The sequence below is a fragment of the Chelmon rostratus genome, chromosome 5 (assembly GCF_017976325.1).
Source record: "Chelmon rostratus isolate fCheRos1 chromosome 5, fCheRos1.pri, whole genome shotgun sequence".
NCBI classification, from domain to species: Eukaryota; Metazoa; Chordata; class Actinopteri; order Chaetodontiformes; family Chaetodontidae; genus Chelmon; species Chelmon rostratus.
This window is the reverse complement of record NC_055662.1, coordinates 24815717-24834017: the sequence shown is the minus strand read 5'-3', so window position 1 is coordinate 24834017 and position 18301 is coordinate 24815717. Positions and strand designations below refer to the sequence as shown.

The window sequence follows — 18301 nt, the reverse complement described above, 5'->3', positions numbered from 1 at the left end:
CAGCAGACGTCTTCAAAACACTGAGGCGCCATATGAGTATTGCAAAATGTGTGTGGAGGATCTGAAGACGCTGGATGGAAGGGAAGAGTCAGTCCTGTGATACGACGCCATGATCAGTTCTTCTGGGAGACTTTGATGGTCACCGCTTTGACCTCGGTGTACTCCTGCAGAGCGTATTCCCCCCTGGAATGAAGGAACACACAGATTATGTCAGGAACAACTGCTGCAAGAAGTTGTGGTAATGTTTCTTCACATTTTCCAGTCAAGTTGTAATGTACCAAAACACCAACCTGCACGTAGCTGTGGTGGATGGAGTAAAAAAGGCTGCTGCAAGCAAGGGCGTAAGATCCACTGGGGATAACCATCCTTAATTTAACATCTTTACATATTTGATCTTTAGAAACAAGCTGGAATTACCACCTCACGGTTTATGCCTCCACCAACCAGTCAGGTTGCAGTTTATATCTACGTCTGCCCAGACTCATGTGACACTTGTATTTGTTGATGAAATGGAAGTTCTCACTGTATTGACATGTATGATTCCAGTGTATAATTTCCAGTGAGACACATGCTGTCTTCATTTAGAGACTATTTTTCCATGAGTGCAGAGGACTGATAGAGAGCTTCACCGCATGGTGCAACAACAATCACTTGAAGCTCAATTGGCACAACCAATGAGCTTGTGGTTGACCACAATGCTTCAAATGTACAAAAGCTACAAATTGCAAAACGTGGACGCTTCACACACACGTTCAACCTGCAGCACAGGAGATTGTTACAGTCAGCTCAGTTTCAAGGTGAACAGCCAAGATTAGTGACACCAAATATGAATGATGATCACAATCTGCCTTCTGTTCCTGAGTGATGCTGTTGAATAATGTCTCGAAAAGTGTTTCTGCAGAACATGTTTTCTTAACAATTTTTGGAGTGCTGATTTTTTTGTTTCTAAGACTAAAAGATTCAAGTTTTTCGAAATAAGAAAAGGAAATCATCTAAACATCTAAACAAAAGACTATATATCAGGATACCTGCACTCAGGGCTGAATCAAGGTCACAAAAATAATTGAGCTGTTTCTATTTCTAGATAATTCTCCAGAAATCAACGATAACAGTAAAAGTAAAGGACAGAGCTCTTTGTAGTAAAGACAGAAATTAGACGTTTACTGAATTTGAAAGGTTTTCTTTCTTACTGAAAAACCTTCCACTTCATTGTACCCCCCTGCACCACCATAATACACAATGGTGTCACTCACAGCTCCCTGCCGTTCCCAGACATCTTGAAGCCGCCGAAGGGACACTGAGCACTCATGGCATTGTAGCAGTTCACCCTACAAAACGAAGAAACATTAGTTTGAGCTCACGTAAAATCAGTCATTATTATTTAAGTCTAATACCACTTTAACCCTCTGGTGCATAGCGGTCACTGCAGTGGACAGCTACTAAAAAGTAATTTTCTCTTTAATGCATTGGTTTCTATGGTGGAACTGCATATCAGCCTCTAGAGTGCTCTCTGCTGCCATACTCCATTGAGGTCAATTCAGTGGTCAATCGGCATAACTGCAAGTAAATTTCTGTGAGGATTTGCAGATTCACACAAGCCACAAGATGAACTTTCCTCAGGATTTGATCCCTACCAGACCATGCCAGCCTGCAGAGCAGAGGAGACCGTTAGAGCTTTGTCGATGTCGCTGGTAAACACTCCTGCTGCCAGGCCGTAGTGCGTGGCGTTGGCTCTCTGGATGACTTCGTGGATGCTACGGAAACACATGATCTGCTGCACTGGACCGAAAATCTGAGAGAGAGTGGGCACACGAGGGACGGGACACATGTGATACACGTGTTTGACATCTGCTTGTGTCTGTGCAGGCGTGTGTTTCGACACAGTACCTCTTCTTTGGCGATCCGCATATCGTCTGTGACGTTTGAGAAGACAGTGGGTTGGATGAAAAGTCCCTGCTGGCCCCACGCGGACCCCCCACACTCCAGCGTGGCTCCCTCCCTCTTCCCGCTCTCTATCAGCTCCATTATCTTATCAAACTGCTTCTGGTCAATCTGCAGAAAACAACCGCTCAAGTCATTTTGTGCATTTAGCCTGCAGATGAAGAAGATGATTAGACTGTCCAACCACTGTCACATAAAGACAGCAGCCTGACTGTATCCTGTACCTGTGGCCCTTGGTCAACTCCTGGCAGCAGTGGGTCTCCCAAGACTTTGGATGTGGCCTTCTCGACACTCCGGCGGACAAACTCCTCGTAGATCGGTTCCTCTACGAACACCCTGGATCCAGCCAGACAGCACTGGCCCTGGTTAAAGAACAGACCACTGTGGGCCTGCTCCACGGCGTACTCTACTGCAAGACAGACGGGTTCACATGGAAGTGCTGCGGATACACTGCTGACAGGAAGTAAGTGGGGTGGTGCAGTGGAGTTGTTGGGGTGTTCTTATGGCTGGAGTTGCACATAGTATGTTAGTGTGGCACAGTCTGCATAGTCGTCTTATACATTTTTAGGCTTGCTTTATGTAAACCTTTGCATTTTTAGTCATTTTAAAGCAGAATAATGAAACATTTATGTAAAAGGTACTAAATCAAACTATAAAGAAATCCAGCTGTAAAAACAAAAACTACTCACAGTCACAGTCAGCAAAGACAATATTTGGGTTTTTTCCACCAAGTTCGAGTGTAATTCTTTTCAGGTTGCTGTCACCTGCAGCCTTCTGGATGAGTTTCCCAACCTGGCAACCAATAATGACAATTTGAGATACATTGGAGTGAAAGAGTTAATACAAACAGGAGCAGATTCACTTCAACAGATACGAACAGCAGTAGATCCGGTGAAGGCTACTTTGTCGATGTCCATGTGGTGGGAAATGGCACAGCCTGCTGTCTGACCGTAACCTGGCACCACGTTCACCACTCCTGGAGGAAACCCAGCCTGAACACAGAATGACAGATATAAAGACAGCCACCACATAATCTGAGAGCGGCCTCTCTGCTTTTACAGCCATGCCAGTCTCCACGATTTCTCAAACTTTATGGCTTTTGTCCACATGCTCTTTGTTCTTATATCATCGTTGGGGGGGGGGCAATAATGAACCAAGTACCTCCTTGATGAGTGCAGCCATGTGCAGCGCTGATAATGGGGTCTGTTCAGCAGGTTTGATGACTACAGTGTTCCCACAGCACAGAGCGGGAGCAATCTTCCACGCAAACATCATCACTGGGAAGTTCCACTGTCGGCCAAAAAGCACGATCATGTTTGAGCTGCGACAACATGAGGAACTTTTACTGTGAAACTAATAACAATGTCTGTAATAAATGCTGAATTTTTTGTCCTTCCTTTGCAGCTGCTACACTACAAGCTTTGACGGCCTCAGAATCGTCTGTTTAAATGCATTAATATGATGATGAATTTACCGTGTGACACATTTCAAGCATTTTGCCAGAATTCAAACATTTGCTTTTAAGTGTTCTTTTTTTTTTCTACTCACAGGAATGATCTGACCACACACTCCGATGGGTTCATGTCGCGTGTAAGTAAAATACTCCCCATCTAAAAACACGTTTATAGTTAATTCATGAAAGCGTTGAACACATCTATCATTTTAAAGCTGTGAGACCGGCACTGAAAAGTGGGCATCTCACCTACGGGGATGGTTTTGCCGTGAATCTTGTCGGCCCAGCCACCGTAATACCTCAAGGTTTTGATTGTGGCCATCAGATCTACAAAATATGCCATGAGAAACACTTTGCCAGAGTCCAGAGCCTCGAGCGTCTAGAAATAAAAATTATTACTTTATTACGTCATGGTCATAAACTATTGATGTTTCACTGCTAATTTTGTGGAGAAATTTCAAACTGAGGATTTTTTGCATGTGTGTGTGTTTCTCACTGCCAGCAGAAGCCGGTCTCTCTCCACCAAGTCTGCAAGTCTGTTCAGGAGTTGACCTCGGTCTGAGGCGTCCATGGATCGCCATGGCGACCCCGTCTGGAAGGCAGCTCTGGCGCTGCTCACTGCCTTGTCCACATCTTCCTACAAGAGGTTACAGAGTAGGAAGTGGGCACGAAAGTCGAGTGAGTTTTGTTTACACAGCCCAACATCACAAATTTGCCTGAAGTGGCTTTAGAATCTGAACATTTTCTATCCTTAGACCCTCGATTCAGATCCGGAAAAAAACCCCAGAACCCCTTAACAGGGCAGGATCCCTCTTCCAGGTTGGAAAACGCTTCAGACTCACAACATAACACCTTCATTTGTGAATTCCTGCCACTACAGAGGTAAAAAGCACACTCAGTGTATAATATCTATATTATACTCACAGGGTCAGCCTCCTCCACTTCACACAGCAGGTGCCCTGTGGCAGGATTATACACTGGAATCTTTCCTCCGCTGCAGGACTCATGCCACTCGTTATTGATGAACAACTGAGACACCAGAGCAGAAGTAGAAATGAACAGAAACAGATTCTTCAGGTACGTGTTGCAGAGTGGATCAAAGCCCATCGTAAACACCCGGTGCAGAGCATCAGCTCTTCTCAGCCTGATAAAGTTAATAACCTGTGTTTAGTGGCAGTCATTGTGCCTGCTCTGATATTTTTATGAGGTGCATCTGCATGCTGTCTCTTTTCATCTTATTAAAACCATGTTTCCATTCTTCTCTAATTACAAGCCGGCACGCCACATTTTTCATTTCATTTTTGATATAAACCATAAAACGCTAAATTGGCACACAGCACCATATTAAAGGGCAGCTGAGCCAATTATCAACATCAGGTTGATTTACCCAAATACAGACCAGATGATAAAACTCACAATCAGTCAGGTGGGTGCTACACATTGGTGGTGAGCTTCCCCCCTTCACTGAAGCACTTTGACTATCATGATGATGCACCATATAAACACTGTCCATTATTATTATGGTAAAAAAAGCAACACAGTGATAGAAAATTGCCACACGATATATGTTAGGCAGGAAAATGCATTTTTTCGTTTTTTCAGTGTGTGACTCAAAATTCAAATCAGACATAAAAATAAGACTTGAGTTCCTGATGTAAAACACCTTCAAGAATCACTCTGCAGAGCGTTTTTCTGCACACAGTGCTACACCCAATACATGCCAACAGAGCTTCATTTATCTTCTAGTAAAATCCTTAAATCCTGAGTGTCTTTTTGGTGGATTATGTAGAAGTCTATATACCTACAGTAGCTAAATTGGCCTCTATGAGCTGGAGCTCAGATCATTCCTCAGGCTTGGCTCAGTCTTGATTTCTTTGACTCTTGGTGTTTGGTGCAGCTCACCTTAGTGTACTGAATGGGGGGGTCTGGGATTGGCATGGGCAGGGCCTGCGTCTCAAGTCCATCTGCAGGCTGTGGTTTCTGGTTCTGGGTTGGACCCTGGCGGCTGCACCCGTTGCCAGACTGCTGCTGGTGGCCGTTGTCGGGCTGGGAGTTCATGTTGGCATGCTTTCCCTCTGAAAAAGAAAAAAAATGGCAGCCAGTGTCCACATGGCTTGTTTTTGTGCATGTGTGTGTGTTTACCCATACACTGTAGTGCATGTGTGTGTGAAGCTTTGATCGTGAAAGTTAATATCTGGATCGCTGACTGAGAATAGCTCCTTTCGTGTTTCATCATAACCCTGTGCATAAGCTGCCATCCCAACCCACTGGAGAGAAACTGTGCCAAATGAGGTACTGGCATTGTCAGCAGGGTAACACCACCGGGTCAAGGGTTACGACTGGCACCGTAAAGTCGGGCTGGCTCTGAGCTGTGGACTGGACTGACCTCATTTGGACAGAGAGAGTCGGGCAACAGCGGGATCCAAATACTACCAGAGGTGTGCTTGTTTGCCAAAAAGGTCTAAACTTTGATTATAAGAAACAATGAAGGGTGGGGGGATGAAAAAGAGATGATTGAGAATATTGGTGGAACAGAAAACTATAAACACGATAAATAAACAAATCACAGTCTATAATAACTGAAATGTTTGTTTCCTGTAATCTGATCCATTCAAAACATTTAGTTTTTAGCAATTACTGACTTTTGTTGATATTTCAATAATTCATGAACTACATCATTAAATAAATCAGAAAATACCAAAAGATGAAACACTGACAAACTCTTTTAGACACAGTTCAGACAGCAGAGTGCTGTGCATGACGCATTAAAAACACAAGACAAAGAAGAAAAAAACAGCACGGAAACAACAGAAATCCTTTTAAAGGGAATCAAAAAGTTAAAAACAGAGATGGCTCGTGGTGAGTATTTAATATAAATTTACAATCTGGATTTAAAGGTGGTGCTCCAGCTCTGTGGTGCACAGTCACTAAATGCTGCTGCTCCATGTTTATTTCCGCTCCAGAGCATAATGTTTGGATCTACATCAGATGCAAACTGAATGTGGTAACAGCTTCCGAAGTCTTAAAAAGCTCTGTTACCTGCGGAAGGTGGTGCTGAGGAGCCTCCGGTGTGCTGCGCTCCCGCTCCTGTCACCGGCATGCTGCAGCTGTCCGCCTCCTCTCACTGTCAGTGCGCCGCGGACCCGCCGAGCAGCTTTATATACCTGCCGCACTCACAAAACGGCTGCATCACGTCCCGTCGCACCGGGAGTCCTCCGCTCCGTCCTCTGAGGGTCCCGCTGCACGCGCTAATCACCGTTCAGACGGAGCCAATCCCAGTTTACCCCACGTGCCCCGCGAGGCAGGCGCGCGCACCGCTCACTTTCTGTCACCACGAAGCACAGAAGCTACTGACAATGAACACAAGTATGTGTTATTTTAGGCGAAATTAGTTTTTATGTATTGTTCACTGATGTTTTCTGTAAACTGATTATAAACAGTTTTGAGTCAGGAAATACTTTTTAACTATTTACTTTTTGACTACATATCCTGCTTTTCCTGTTTTTGTAGCTATTTTTCATCTAGTAATAATTAGTGACAGTATAAAAATATCACCGTTAACCCGCCTGCCTGTGTCTAGTTTTAATGTATTCCAACTTTATGAAGACCTGCTGTGCATATTGTGTTTGATGTATGCACATTTATGACACTCCTCACAGTAGCTGAATTTGTCTCTTAGTAAGTGAATTAATATTTTTCTTTTTGCTGCTGCCTAGGCCAGACTCTCAGTCTTCCAGGCGATGACCACTTGTTGCGTTGCTCCTGCTGCCTTCGTGACTGAATGCAGCACATGCAGCTGATAGGCCCGTCCAGGAGGCTGCAAGCATAATTGGGAAGATGTTTGCTTTGACAAGGGCCCTCCTGCTGCTTCACTGTCTCCCGGGAACAATGTGATCACATAACTTTGTCTGGTGCGCCTATTTTCATCTTGGCTGTACACCACACACACACACACACACACATATCCCTTTGAGAATTATCCACAGGGACTACACAACCTCTGTAATTAACCCTTGTTAAACTATGGAAAGATCAGCAGAACTGCAGTGCAAAGCCATCTTCCCATACTAATGTGCTATGAAGGCAGTGGGTTTGGGTGAGTTATACAGTGTGTTGTGAGGTTTGGATGAAGAGTTAAGAGGCCATTTGTCCAAGTTCTAAAAAATGCGTGCAGAAATTTTGTGCAGCAATTGTAACTCATTTCTGATTAAAACATCGAGCGTGATTGTCACCGAGTTTTTAGCATTGTGTGTGCCTGACTGTTCCTGCTTTAATGTCTGAATATAAGCAACACATTCTCCTTCTAGACACCTCAGCATCTAGTCTGGCTCCACGGAGTCAGTGTGTGTCTCGGCTCTGTCTGCCAGGGCTAATGACAAGACCGGACCGCCTCGGCCTGGAGAGGATGTGGACCACCAGGTCAAAGGAGCTGTCGCTGGGCCTGACAGCACCGGGTGTTCCACAGTTGAGCCTGAGCTAAATTGACGGTTCGGTGGAGAGTAAGAGAGAAAGGAGAATGAAAGGAATGAGAGATGGAGAGTGAGAGATAGTGGGAGAACAGGGGAGGAGGATGTAATACAGGCATGGAGGGAAAGAGGGGAAATGAGGGATGAAGGCACAAGAGAGGAGGTGGGAAAAAGAGAGGAGAGAAAGGAAAAGAGAGAAACGAAGGGCAATGATAAATTTAATTAGATATATGATATGAAATAGTATGAATAAAAGGGAAATAAATCTGTCATATATTAAATTATTATATTATAGATGGGCGACTTTGCAGTTCTCTTAATGGTGGACAAACGTGCTGTTCCCATTGTAATATACAATGTGTTTTTGCCAGATGTATTTATTCACAGTGTTATTATACACAACTCCAGGTTTTACCAGCAGCTGCATGAACACTGTAGCCTTTAACTGTGAAGCTTTTTACAAATCTTTTATTGTTGATCGTGTGCATTCACCTTTTATTATTTAAATGATTTATTTAATGGATTGCAATGCACTGTGAGGTGTTCCTGTTATTCTGTCCACAAAAGTGTTCATTCATGGCAGCGGGGGCGGCGCTGCTTCAAACAGGCCGCTCAATGCTGTCGGAACGCTCGTGCCAAAAAGGGTTCACTTCTTCCTTTTCTGTCTTTCACAAACGCCTCCTCTTCCTCCTCATCATCGCCGTTTCACAAACACATTTAACTCCGTTACAGTTACATCATCTGCAAAGCTTAAAAGTGACAAACCACAGCAGCCTGAGAGCATGACCTTAGTCCAAAGTCTGCGAGACATAAAGTCAATCTAAGCAGATGGAGAGCGCCCCCTTGTGATGCATTACAGAAATTACATTGCTCATAAAGAAGTTGTGACCCAGTGGTGGAGGAAGAACAGTTTGTTTTATTTTGTACAAGTTAAAGTTAAAGTTAGCGGATTGTGCATTGTCAGAGAGCTCAGACAGTGTTTGCTGTCCTTGTATATTTGAAAGACATTTCATAATAAGCCCTTGAAAACATTTTTTAAACCAACAGCCTCCAGCTTTGTGAGGGACAGAGGGACCAGGAGAGGAGGGGCCCATGTTGCGAATGGTTCCGGTCTGCGGTCAAATGGGCCGATGCGGTCACTGGCTGGCCGGGCCCGGACTCGTCCGTCACCCTGAGCCAAGTTTCTCGCCATGTGCGCCTCTCTATTGTGAGCGGACAGCAGCTCCCTCTGCAGGGGGCCCGGCTACTGCTGAAAGGGACGTCCCGGACTGTTCCTGAGGATCAGACCTCAAACTTCTGCCAGTATTCTGGTCTCTACTCTGCTCTCTGTGGTCCTGTTGGCTCTCTACGTTGTTAGTTACAGAAGATCCTGCATGGTGAGTGTTCTTTGCTTCATTTTTCCTTCTTTCTTTCAGGAGCCTACTTCTTACTTTCTGGGAAAAAATCCTTCTCTATATATTTTGAGCAGCAGTCAGAACTTCTTAATTTCAAGTAATTTGATGAACTTTCACCTTTTCTGTCTTGACGGTCTCTCTCTCTCTCAGTATTTGCAGTTTACCTGCTAAGATGAGACTGACGTTTGGGACTCTGCCCATCAAGGAGAACACTTGTGCCTCTCTGTCTGGTGTCACTGTTGCTCTGTGTCTACTCACCCTCCTCTTGATGGCCCTCAGGGGCCGAAAGAGCCACCACCACTACTCCCAATTGGACCACACAAAATATCCCCCTCCTCCTGGCCCCACACCGTGGCCCCTTGTCGGCAATCTGCTCCAGATGGGAGACCAGATTCATCTTTCTCTGACCCGCTTGAGGCTCCAGTATGGCGATGTTTTCAAGGTATGAATAAGAAAATGTGTTTTTCTAGCTGGACAGAGGGTGAAGTATTTGTTTATTCATTTAGTCATTTGTTTATTCCTTTGCTCTAGATGCATCTGGGCTCTTTGACTGTTGTTGTCCTGAGTGGATACACCACCATACGACAGGCACTGGTTCGGCAGGGAGAAGCCTTTGCCGGCCGACCTGACCTGTTCACCTTTTCTGCCGTAGCCAACGGGACCAGTATGACTTTCAGTGAGAAGTATGGGCCGGCGTGGATGCTCCATAAGAAGCTGTGTAAAAATGCCCTCAGGTCTTTCTCCCAGGCTGACCCCAGAGGATCTGGAGCCACCTGCCTGCTGGAGGAGCATGTCTGCGCCGAGGCAGCTGAGATGGTGGAGGTGATTCGGGAACAGGCCGCTGCTAAAGGAGATACTGCGGGTATAGATCCGGTGATGCCCCTGGTGACCTCAGTAGCAAATGTCGTCTGTGCCCTCTGTTTCGGGAAGAGGTACGACTACAACGACAAGGAGTTCCTCACTATCGTTCACATCAACAACGAGGTCCTGAGGATCTTTGCAGCGGGGAACCTGGCTGACTTTTTCCCTGTGTTCCGCTACGTTCCAAGCCCGTCTCTGAGGAAGATGGTCCAGCACATCCGCAGGATGAACGGATTCATGGAGCGGAGCATTGAGGAGCACATCAGCACCTTTGATAAGGTAAGGAGGCAGAATTTTGTTTGAATGGAATGAAGTTGAAAAAGTAAAGTCGGGCTGAAAGATGTGCAAAAAAAATTGGACCGTGATGTTTTTAACAGATGTCGTGATAAAAGTGACGATTTTAGTGGGAATGATAATTTTGCATTTAATTTTCACTGGAAAAAACATTAAAATGATTTTTGCAGGGGTCTGTATGAAACAAGCATCTTCAGTTAAATCAGGGAAATATGGGGAATATGATTTATTTGCTGGAGGATCTCTGCAGCATCACAAGGCTTCATTTATAAAGTAATGTTGTGACGTATTTTAACTTTATCAAGAAGTTGCAGATCCTGTGATTTTGACAATATTTTGATTAATTATTCAGACCAAAAGAAATGCTAAATTTATTGACTGACAAAACTTCTCTGCACTTCCGAGATGAGTATTTTAGGAGTTCTAATGTGACTCATTACATTGAAGGTTGTGTTTTGATCATGCAAAGAAAAATAAAGAATTTTTAGGGACATGCGATACAAAATCGATATTTCAAAGAAATACAGTGGTTTGTTAAATTTTCTAATAATGTATTACAGCGACCAACTGGTGACTGGTTTGATGAATATTATCTTACCCTGAGTCAGTGTGTAGCAGCGATCACCGAATACAAAGAGAATATTTTCAGGACAGGCTAGTGTGGCGGGTAACGCGTCTGTAAGTGTTGTTTTCTTTAGATCTGTCCCACTAATTTGCCGTCCACTATTTAATCTGACATTGCACTCGTACAGTAGTAGCTGTGAGTGCAACTGTAGCCAAAAAAATAACAAACAAGTTCCCTGGGAGGGATCTTTGTTCTTGTGCAGAGTGGCTAAAATGTTCGCACGCACTCTAATTAGGAATTAGCATCCCACTGGAAGACACGCGTCATACCGTAACTGATTACTGTCTCTTCCATAATAATTGCTTTTAAAACTCTGAACCTCTATTTGTGTTCTATTGTGCGTGATTGTTAATCACCCAGTAGCTGATAAAGATAAAGCTGATGTTTCAGTGATGATAATGACAGTGATATAAGAAAGACAGCAACATAATTAATGTGAAATATCCTTTGTGTGTGTGTGTGTGTGTGTGTGTGTGTGTGTGTGTGTGTGTGTGTGTGTGTGTGTGTGTGTGATTGCAGAACTGTATCCGGGACATCACAGACGCTCTGATTGCACTTTGTGAGGACAGAGACGAACGCAAGGACACGTCGATGCTCTCCAACTCTCAGATCATTCACAGCGTCATAGACATCTTTGGAGCAGGTTAAGACACATCTTACTTATATTATTATTGATGAATGGTGCTGGTAATGACATTGCATTGATCATATTGATGAAGGTGATTGCTCTCTGTTCACTGCAGTTGTGTTGTTTGTGATTTCCTGAAGGATTTGACACCATCATTGCTGGTTTACAGTGGAGCCTGCTGTACCTGATAAAGTTTCCTGACATCCAGCACAGAATACACCAGGAAATAGGTGCAGTCTTATGTTTAAATATGACCAATCTCTGCTGTCCATAAAACGTGCCCTGTGCTCCCTTTTATTTGTCAATATAGGGTAAATATTATATATATTTAGGGAATTCTGCAAGTTAAATTCAGTGCTTACAGAGCATCTTTGCATGCATCTTATCTAAAGAGAAGGAATTCAGGCTATGCTCGGTTGCGAGGGCCGGTCCAGTCTCCAGTGCAATGACTCATAGTCCAGAAAAAGACAGTTGCTCATTTTTAACACATCACTAATGAGCAAAGATGGTGGCTGGTGGTTTATTATTAAAGAAGTACTAATTTAGAGGAGAGGTCTTAATATTAATTTTAATTTCGCTCTTAACTGTTAAAACATGTGCCAAAACAAACTATTCAAAAAATGTAAAAGATGTTTTTAAGGACACAAACAAGTGGAAAAGCATCTCTCTCTGACAAATGTATCACCATCAGAGGAATAGCCAGGCGTCTGTGATGTGAAGTATCAAAATTTCAGGCACAATCGGTATGATAAAAGCCCAACAATGGCCAAACCGAGTGCCCTTCCCCGGACAGACAGACTCCGACAGCCACCAGGGAAACTCACAAAAGATCAGTCCAATTTGCTGACGCCAGAGCTACTTTTGTGAGTCGACAGAACTGGTGCTGTCTGTTCTGAGGCACGTTGCAGTTTCACAGAGAGAGGGAGGGAAAGAGGGGGAGAGGGAGGGAGACTCTAAGAGGAGACAGGATGAATCAGAACGGGAGAGGGAGGCACAAATAGCCAGAGAAAGAAAGAAAGGTTAGAGAGTTGTTCCAGGCCGACACAAAGGCCGTAACACGCAAGGCACTGAACACACATAGTCCGACATTCTTCACTTACTCAACTAATTTTAAATCAAGCTTTTATTCTTCTGCGTGCAGCGTCCTCACCACCTTACTGGAAACCTTATACATGAATTCAATTACTTGAAACATGAGCACACTTTATGAAGAAGAATCTGCTATACAGCTAACGAGTGATTTTGTGTCATTGTAGACCCCGACTTCAGGGGCTCTGCTCGCCAAACGCTGACTTAACCTGCATCCCAGTTCAGGGGCTGAACCCCTCAGTCTTCACTGCAAGACAACGGCCTAGTCAACTCATAGAGTCTGAAAGACGCCTGGAAAGCAGTGTTTGTTCTTATATGTGGCCTAGACATGTTGATCACAGGTTGTCATGGTGTCATCAGCTATCATGGAACATGGAGCCCAAGTTTGCTGCTCAACGTGTGATCACATATAGGCGTTTTTGCAAGGTCAGCCTGGTCTTCAGGTCCTTCAAAGGACAAAAACTGAGATGCAGATTAAATCAGGAGCGTAAAGAAGTCAGACTTTGGAGCTGTAAAAGAGGTTTTCCATAAATTTGTAATATTTTTCCAGATGACCACATTGGCACTGCCAGACTGCCCACGTTTTCAGACAAGCCCAAGATGCCTTTCACGGAGGCGTTCATATATGAAGTGTTTCGCCATGCGTCATACGTCCCATTCACCATTCCTCACTGGTAAGACAGGAGCTTTGATTACATTTTACTCATGCTTGCAGCTGTTTGTGTAATTATTATATTTTCTCCCCTTCAGCACCACGAGAAACATCACCCTGAACGGATACTTCATTCCCAAAGACACGTGTGTCTTCATTAACCAGTATCAAGTCAATCATGATAGGTGAGTGTTCTAGCATTTAGGCTTTGAATTTGACTTTAGAGTGTTTTTTCCTGCTTTTATTGATCTTTTTCACTTCAGTGATCTTTGGGGGGATCCGGACACATTTCGCCCCGAACGCTTCCTGGGACCGTCGGGACTCCTCCACAAGGAGCTGACGGAGAAGGTTCTCATCTTCGGCATGGGGAAGCGGCGCTGCCTCGGTGATGGATTCGCTCGTTTGGAGATGTTTGTCTTCCTCACCACGCTGCTCCACGGCCTGCAGATTGAAAATGTCCTGGGGCAGGAGCTGGATCTCGGCACCGATTTCGGTCTAACTATGAAACCACGTCCGTACAGGATTTCTGTCTCCTCCAGGTTTTAGAAGGCCAAAAACAAATTATGTTCTGTGTGGATGATGAACATCACAACACAAATTCTAATTATCATCATTATTATTAGCCACCAGATTTGGCTAACCGTAATAACGGCTGAAGTTTCTGTTTTGGCGAGCATGGTCAAGCACCCACATGAACAACAAACGGGAAAAAAACTGTAAAAATGTGTTTGTAAGACTTTGGAAATCAGCCAGAAATACTGTTGAGTATGAACTAACTTCATGTTTGTATTGGACACAATCTTTATGACAATGGAGGGTCATTCAAAGTGCTTGTGTGCTCATACTTTGAAAGGGCCCCTCCGCCTTCCTGTCCCACCACATTAAAAATGAAAACAGCCGCTCATTAAAAGCCTTTATCTTAAGCTATTAGTCACAGTTAAACACTGGAGGAGGGGGAGCGAGGGGGTGTTTCAGATTGGCGATTGTCGCTTCAGGCCTCAAACTGTGGTCACGCAGGGTTCATCCTCGCTCTCGTCGGCCCTCTTCTCCTTCTCCTCGCTTCAACTTTTCTCCTCCTCATCACTTCGATGGCTTTCATCTTCTCATCCCCCTCATGTTCCTTGTCTTCTTCCTGTCCTCATCCCTCCTCCCTGGCTCCTCCTCCTCTTTTACCGTAGCTTCAAGGCAAACACTAACTAAAGTCTCCCCCAATGGCTCTCTGAGGAATTACGCAAAAATATATATTAAGACATACAAGTCCCCCGTCTTTTTGAACATCCTCCTCCTCGTCCATCAGCTCTGTGACCTCCCACACACTGAGATTAGATGCAGTCCCACACATCTTTGAGGGAGGGAAAGAGGACAGCGAAGTGCGAAATCAGGCATTTCTAATTTTATAAGCTAATATAAAGAAGCATGGCAGCATGTATATGAAGAACAGAGGAGTTGGGCGGATTTACTGATGAGGACTTTTTCCTTAAATGGATATTTTAAAAGTTATTTTCATGACAAACTTTTCTCTTTCAAGGTAAAGTCTACTGAGAGCTTGCATTATTTTCGTTTTTGGGACATTAAATCTGTCCCAGGGACTCAAACTGGCAACATACTGGTCAAAACAATTTAGTGACATCTAGGATGGACAGGAATTATATTAAAGAGTGTAAAACCGAAAGACCTCATGCATCCAGCAAAGAGTTTCTCTCATTGTTTCTTCACTTGTTTGACCTTCACTGTGCAGAACAATGCAGGTGCAGCCAATTAATTAATATAGACGCATTCTCACTGGCGTGGTTCAGAATTACAATGTTGGTCCATCAGCTGTATAACTCAACAGCTGTTCACAGGATTATTTTGTCCAGACATTCATGATCCCACATTCAAGCGCCATCATCAGGTCAAAATTTCTGTTTGTGCAGCAAAGCTATGATGGCGAACGTGGTTTAAACATTGTATCTGCTAAATCGGCCTGTTAGCATTGTCATTGTGAGCATGCTGACGTTAGCACTGTGCATGGCTGTAGACCCTTTACCTTGTTAACACAATATCTTGAAATGTATTTTGAATTTTTTGTGTGCTCTCTCTTATAATTTAAATATCCTATAATTAATAATGTGAACAGACTTTGTTGGAAAAGCAGAATGAGTGGCACCAATAGTCTCTTATTAACAATAAAAGTACTAAGACATTGTCTAGTAGAACAGCAGTTTGAGTGTCAGCCTGTAAGCGTTGTGAGGTCTTACATGTAACTTGAAAATAAAAAGCTTAACTTCTTTCTTACTTTCTTAACTTTGTTTTTATTTTCAAGCCAATTGTGTCATGTCAGGAATTACTGTCACTCTCGGTTTGAGCAGGCCTTTACTGTATTAAAGGCATCATTCCCAGTTTGCCTTTGTGTGGTCATGTATACAAACCATTTACAGTGGTAAATTGGTTTGTGTTGATTAATTAACAAAACACACCCAGAGGAGAGACCTCAGCCCCCTCATCAACCCTGTTCCCTCTCCATGTTCCCTCTGCAGCTCTCTGTGTCTTTGTCTCTCACTTTGTTCTAGTCCACAGAGCTCACGGTAACCATTTAAACCATGGCCGTCATTAAAGAATAACAAATCACAGTGAACATGTGCTGAGCGGCCTCTGATCTAAAGCAGCCAATAAAATGCAGCACGCAAAGCTAGGAATCATGGCTCTAATGTGGCATAACAAAGAGGAGTACTTGTGGGGCCCACAGTATGGATTAAAAATGCTGAACAATTAGGATTGGGCCCAACTGCAGACAAAAGACAGACTACTTATAGAAAGTGTTAACTCCCGTCAGCGCAGACATGCCACCCGGGATGAAGCACCAACTCTGCTGTGACTGAGCCAAAGCACACGCAGTTAAAAGTCAGCTCTGAAAAACATGAAAAAAACAATTAAATAGAAAAAAGATATCTTAAAACCAGCGCGTCTTCTTAACATGTGAAGAGAGGAAAAGGATAAGATGCTTGAAATGAGAAATTCTGACTCGACAAAGAAGATTTGTTTAGTTTTTTCCTCGTCACTGTGAAACAAACAGCTTTATAATGCTTGTAATTCCAATTCATCATATTACTCAGAAATGAGTAAAAAGTTATCTTTTATCTTATCTCTTAAGATGATTAAGGACAAAATAGCTCCAATATAAAAACTGCCTCATATCAGTCCTTGATTTGAGATTTCATCTTTCTTAGGTTTCACTTTTGGCCAGTAAACACCTGAATCAATGTCTATACTCTTCAGCTAAATTATTGCTTTACCACATGGTCAGACATAAGAAACAGTCCCATATAAGCATTTAAAGGGACAGAAAATCGTGCTTCTTTTGATGTATTAACACCTACACATTGCAAAAATTGGCTATTTTCCCCTGCAAACTTTGCCTCTTTTTAAATCTTCCCCTTCTTATAGCTGTCTTTACCTTCTGTCATAATAAAGCTCTAATTTTAGCAAACCCCCTGCCCGTCTGAAAAAAGAAAACAACAACAACAACAACAACAACAGGAGAGGGCCTTTGCGTGTTAGATGGTGTCCATTCCCAGCCATGGGATATGACCCCGTAACAGTGCAGGGACAGATCATGGGCCGTGGAGACTTAACCTCTCAAGCTCTAATGGGCTACAAACTCGTTGGCTTTCCCCCGCACACAATAGGAGCGCAAACTGAACGATCACCTGACTTCCTGTTTGCCTCTTCGGTTTCATGTGGGGCCCCGTATTGTGGAGGCCTCATTCTATAGACGCTGGCAGGCAGCACCCATTAACGAACTGCACGCAATCCCCTGAAAGCAACAGTCAGTGTCCCTATAGTGACATCACCCCTCCACAGCGGTGGCATGTAACTAAGTATTTTTACTCAAGTACTGTACTTAAGTACAAAGATACTAAAGTAACTTTTTATGTCTACTTGACTACATCTCAGAGGTAAATATTTTGACTTCTCTTCATTTGTTGGGCAGCTTTAGTTGCTTATCACTTTCCATATTTCTGTCCTGTAAAAACCATGTATCTCCCAGATGTGATGATATTCAATTTTTGTGTTCCTACATAGGTTGAGAAAATTCTCCTACTTCTTAAGATAAATGAACAATTTCAAACATTAGTCTGTAGGATTTAGAGGGATATACTGGCAGAAATGTGATAATATTCATAGTTGTGTTTTCATTTGTGTATAATAATAATATAATAAGATTTGTTCTGTTTTTCTTCTCTGAGATTGAGCTTTTTGTATCTATAGAAAGAGAGAGTAGCGGGTCCTCTTCACGGAGTCCGCCATGTTTCACTGCCATATTTCTACAATAGCCCAGATTCCCCCGACATCAGACGTCTCCCCCAAAGAACGGTCCTCAACATCCTCAACAGGTGGGGGCAAGATGGGTCCCTCGACGATCAGATTCATTGGCTGGCTGGTTGGGGTGTTGCTGGTGAAAGTCAGCCACGAGATTGGGGTCTACAACGTGGTGAGCAGGAACCCAGGACCTCTCTTCAGGACCGAAACCCTCCCAGTCCACAAGGTATTTGAAGACCTCTACCCCTCCGATGGGGGCGGATCAGGTGACGCATTGCATACACTGGACTGCCATCGACCACTTATGGAGGGGGAGGTGGTGGTGCTGCAGGGCCCAAGGGACTGTTGTGGACTGGCTTGACCCTGGACACATGGAAGGTAGGGTGAACTCTCATGGACTGCCACTGGGTTAATGACTCCTTGGACTGTGAAAGGCCCAACAGACTTAGGTGCCATCATTTTGGACTCCACTCGGAGAGGTAAGTCCTGGGTGGAGAGCCACACTTGCTGACCTGCTTGGTAAGGAGGTGCAGTAGTACAGCGGCGGTTGGCAGTGGCAGCATAGCGACCCACTGAGCGAAGAAGGCTGGAGCAAG

The 18301-nt window shown here is 43.9% G+C and overlaps 2 protein-coding genes across 3 annotated transcripts; one reads left to right on the top strand and one right to left on the bottom strand.

The window, feature by feature from the left end:
• Positions 1-35: 35 nt before the first annotated feature.
• On the bottom strand, positions 36-6494 carry LOC121607310 (retinal dehydrogenase 1-like). 2 transcript variants are annotated; one of them, XM_041938081.1, is made up of 14 exons: positions 6434-6494; positions 5297-5469; positions 4319-4423; positions 3891-4031; positions 3644-3773; positions 3490-3551; positions 3103-3231; positions 2820-2933; positions 2631-2733; positions 2166-2350; positions 1888-2052; positions 1635-1792; positions 1254-1328; positions 36-183 (listed from the first exon to the last, which is right to left on the bottom strand). In XM_041938081.1, the coding sequence occupies exons 1-14, from the start codon at positions 6492-6494 to the stop codon at positions 114-116; spliced, it is 1671 nt and encodes a 556-aa protein (XP_041794015.1). In that variant the 3' UTR covers positions 36-113. The 2 variants fall into 2 exon arrangements, with proteins under 2 accessions (XP_041794015.1, XP_041794017.1); XM_041938083.1 differs by lacking the exon at positions 6434-6494 and having other exon boundaries at positions 3891-4027; positions 4315-4423; positions 5297-5392.
• Positions 6495-9414: 2920 nt separating this feature from the next.
• On the top strand, positions 9415-13949 carry LOC121607298 (cytochrome P450 1A1). The gene is made up of 7 exons (XM_041938052.1): positions 9415-9696; positions 9786-10394; positions 11554-11677; positions 11803-11892; positions 13302-13425; positions 13502-13588; positions 13667-13949. The coding sequence occupies exons 1-7, from the start codon at positions 9427-9429 to the stop codon at positions 13947-13949; spliced, it is 1587 nt and encodes a 528-aa protein (XP_041793986.1). The 5' UTR covers positions 9415-9426.
• The last annotated feature ends 4352 nt before the right edge of the window (positions 13950-18301 follow it).

Coding starts and splice junctions, on each gene's coding strand:
- LOC121607310 (XM_041938081.1), bottom strand. CDS start 6,494: ATGCCGGTGACAGGAGCGGGAGCGCAGCACACCGGAGGCTCCTCAGCA. Junction 4,424..5,296: donor CCCCCATTCAGTACACTAAG/GTGAGCTGCACC, acceptor CTGGTGTCTCAG/TTGTTCATCAATAACGAGTG. Junction 2,734..2,819: donor CCTTCACCGGATCTACTGCT/GTTCGTATCTGT, acceptor ATTGGTTGCCAG/GTTGGGAAACTCATCCAGAA.
- LOC121607298 (XM_041938052.1), top strand. CDS start 9,427: ATGAGACTGACGTTTGGGACTCTGCCCATCAAGGAGAACACTTGTGCC. Junction 10,395..11,553: donor ACATCAGCACCTTTGATAAG/GTAAGGAGGCAG, acceptor GTGTGATTGCAG/AACTGTATCCGGGACATCAC. Junction 11,893..13,301: donor CAGAATACACCAGGAAATAG/GTGCAGTCTTAT, acceptor ATATTTTTCCAG/ATGACCACATTGGCACTGCC.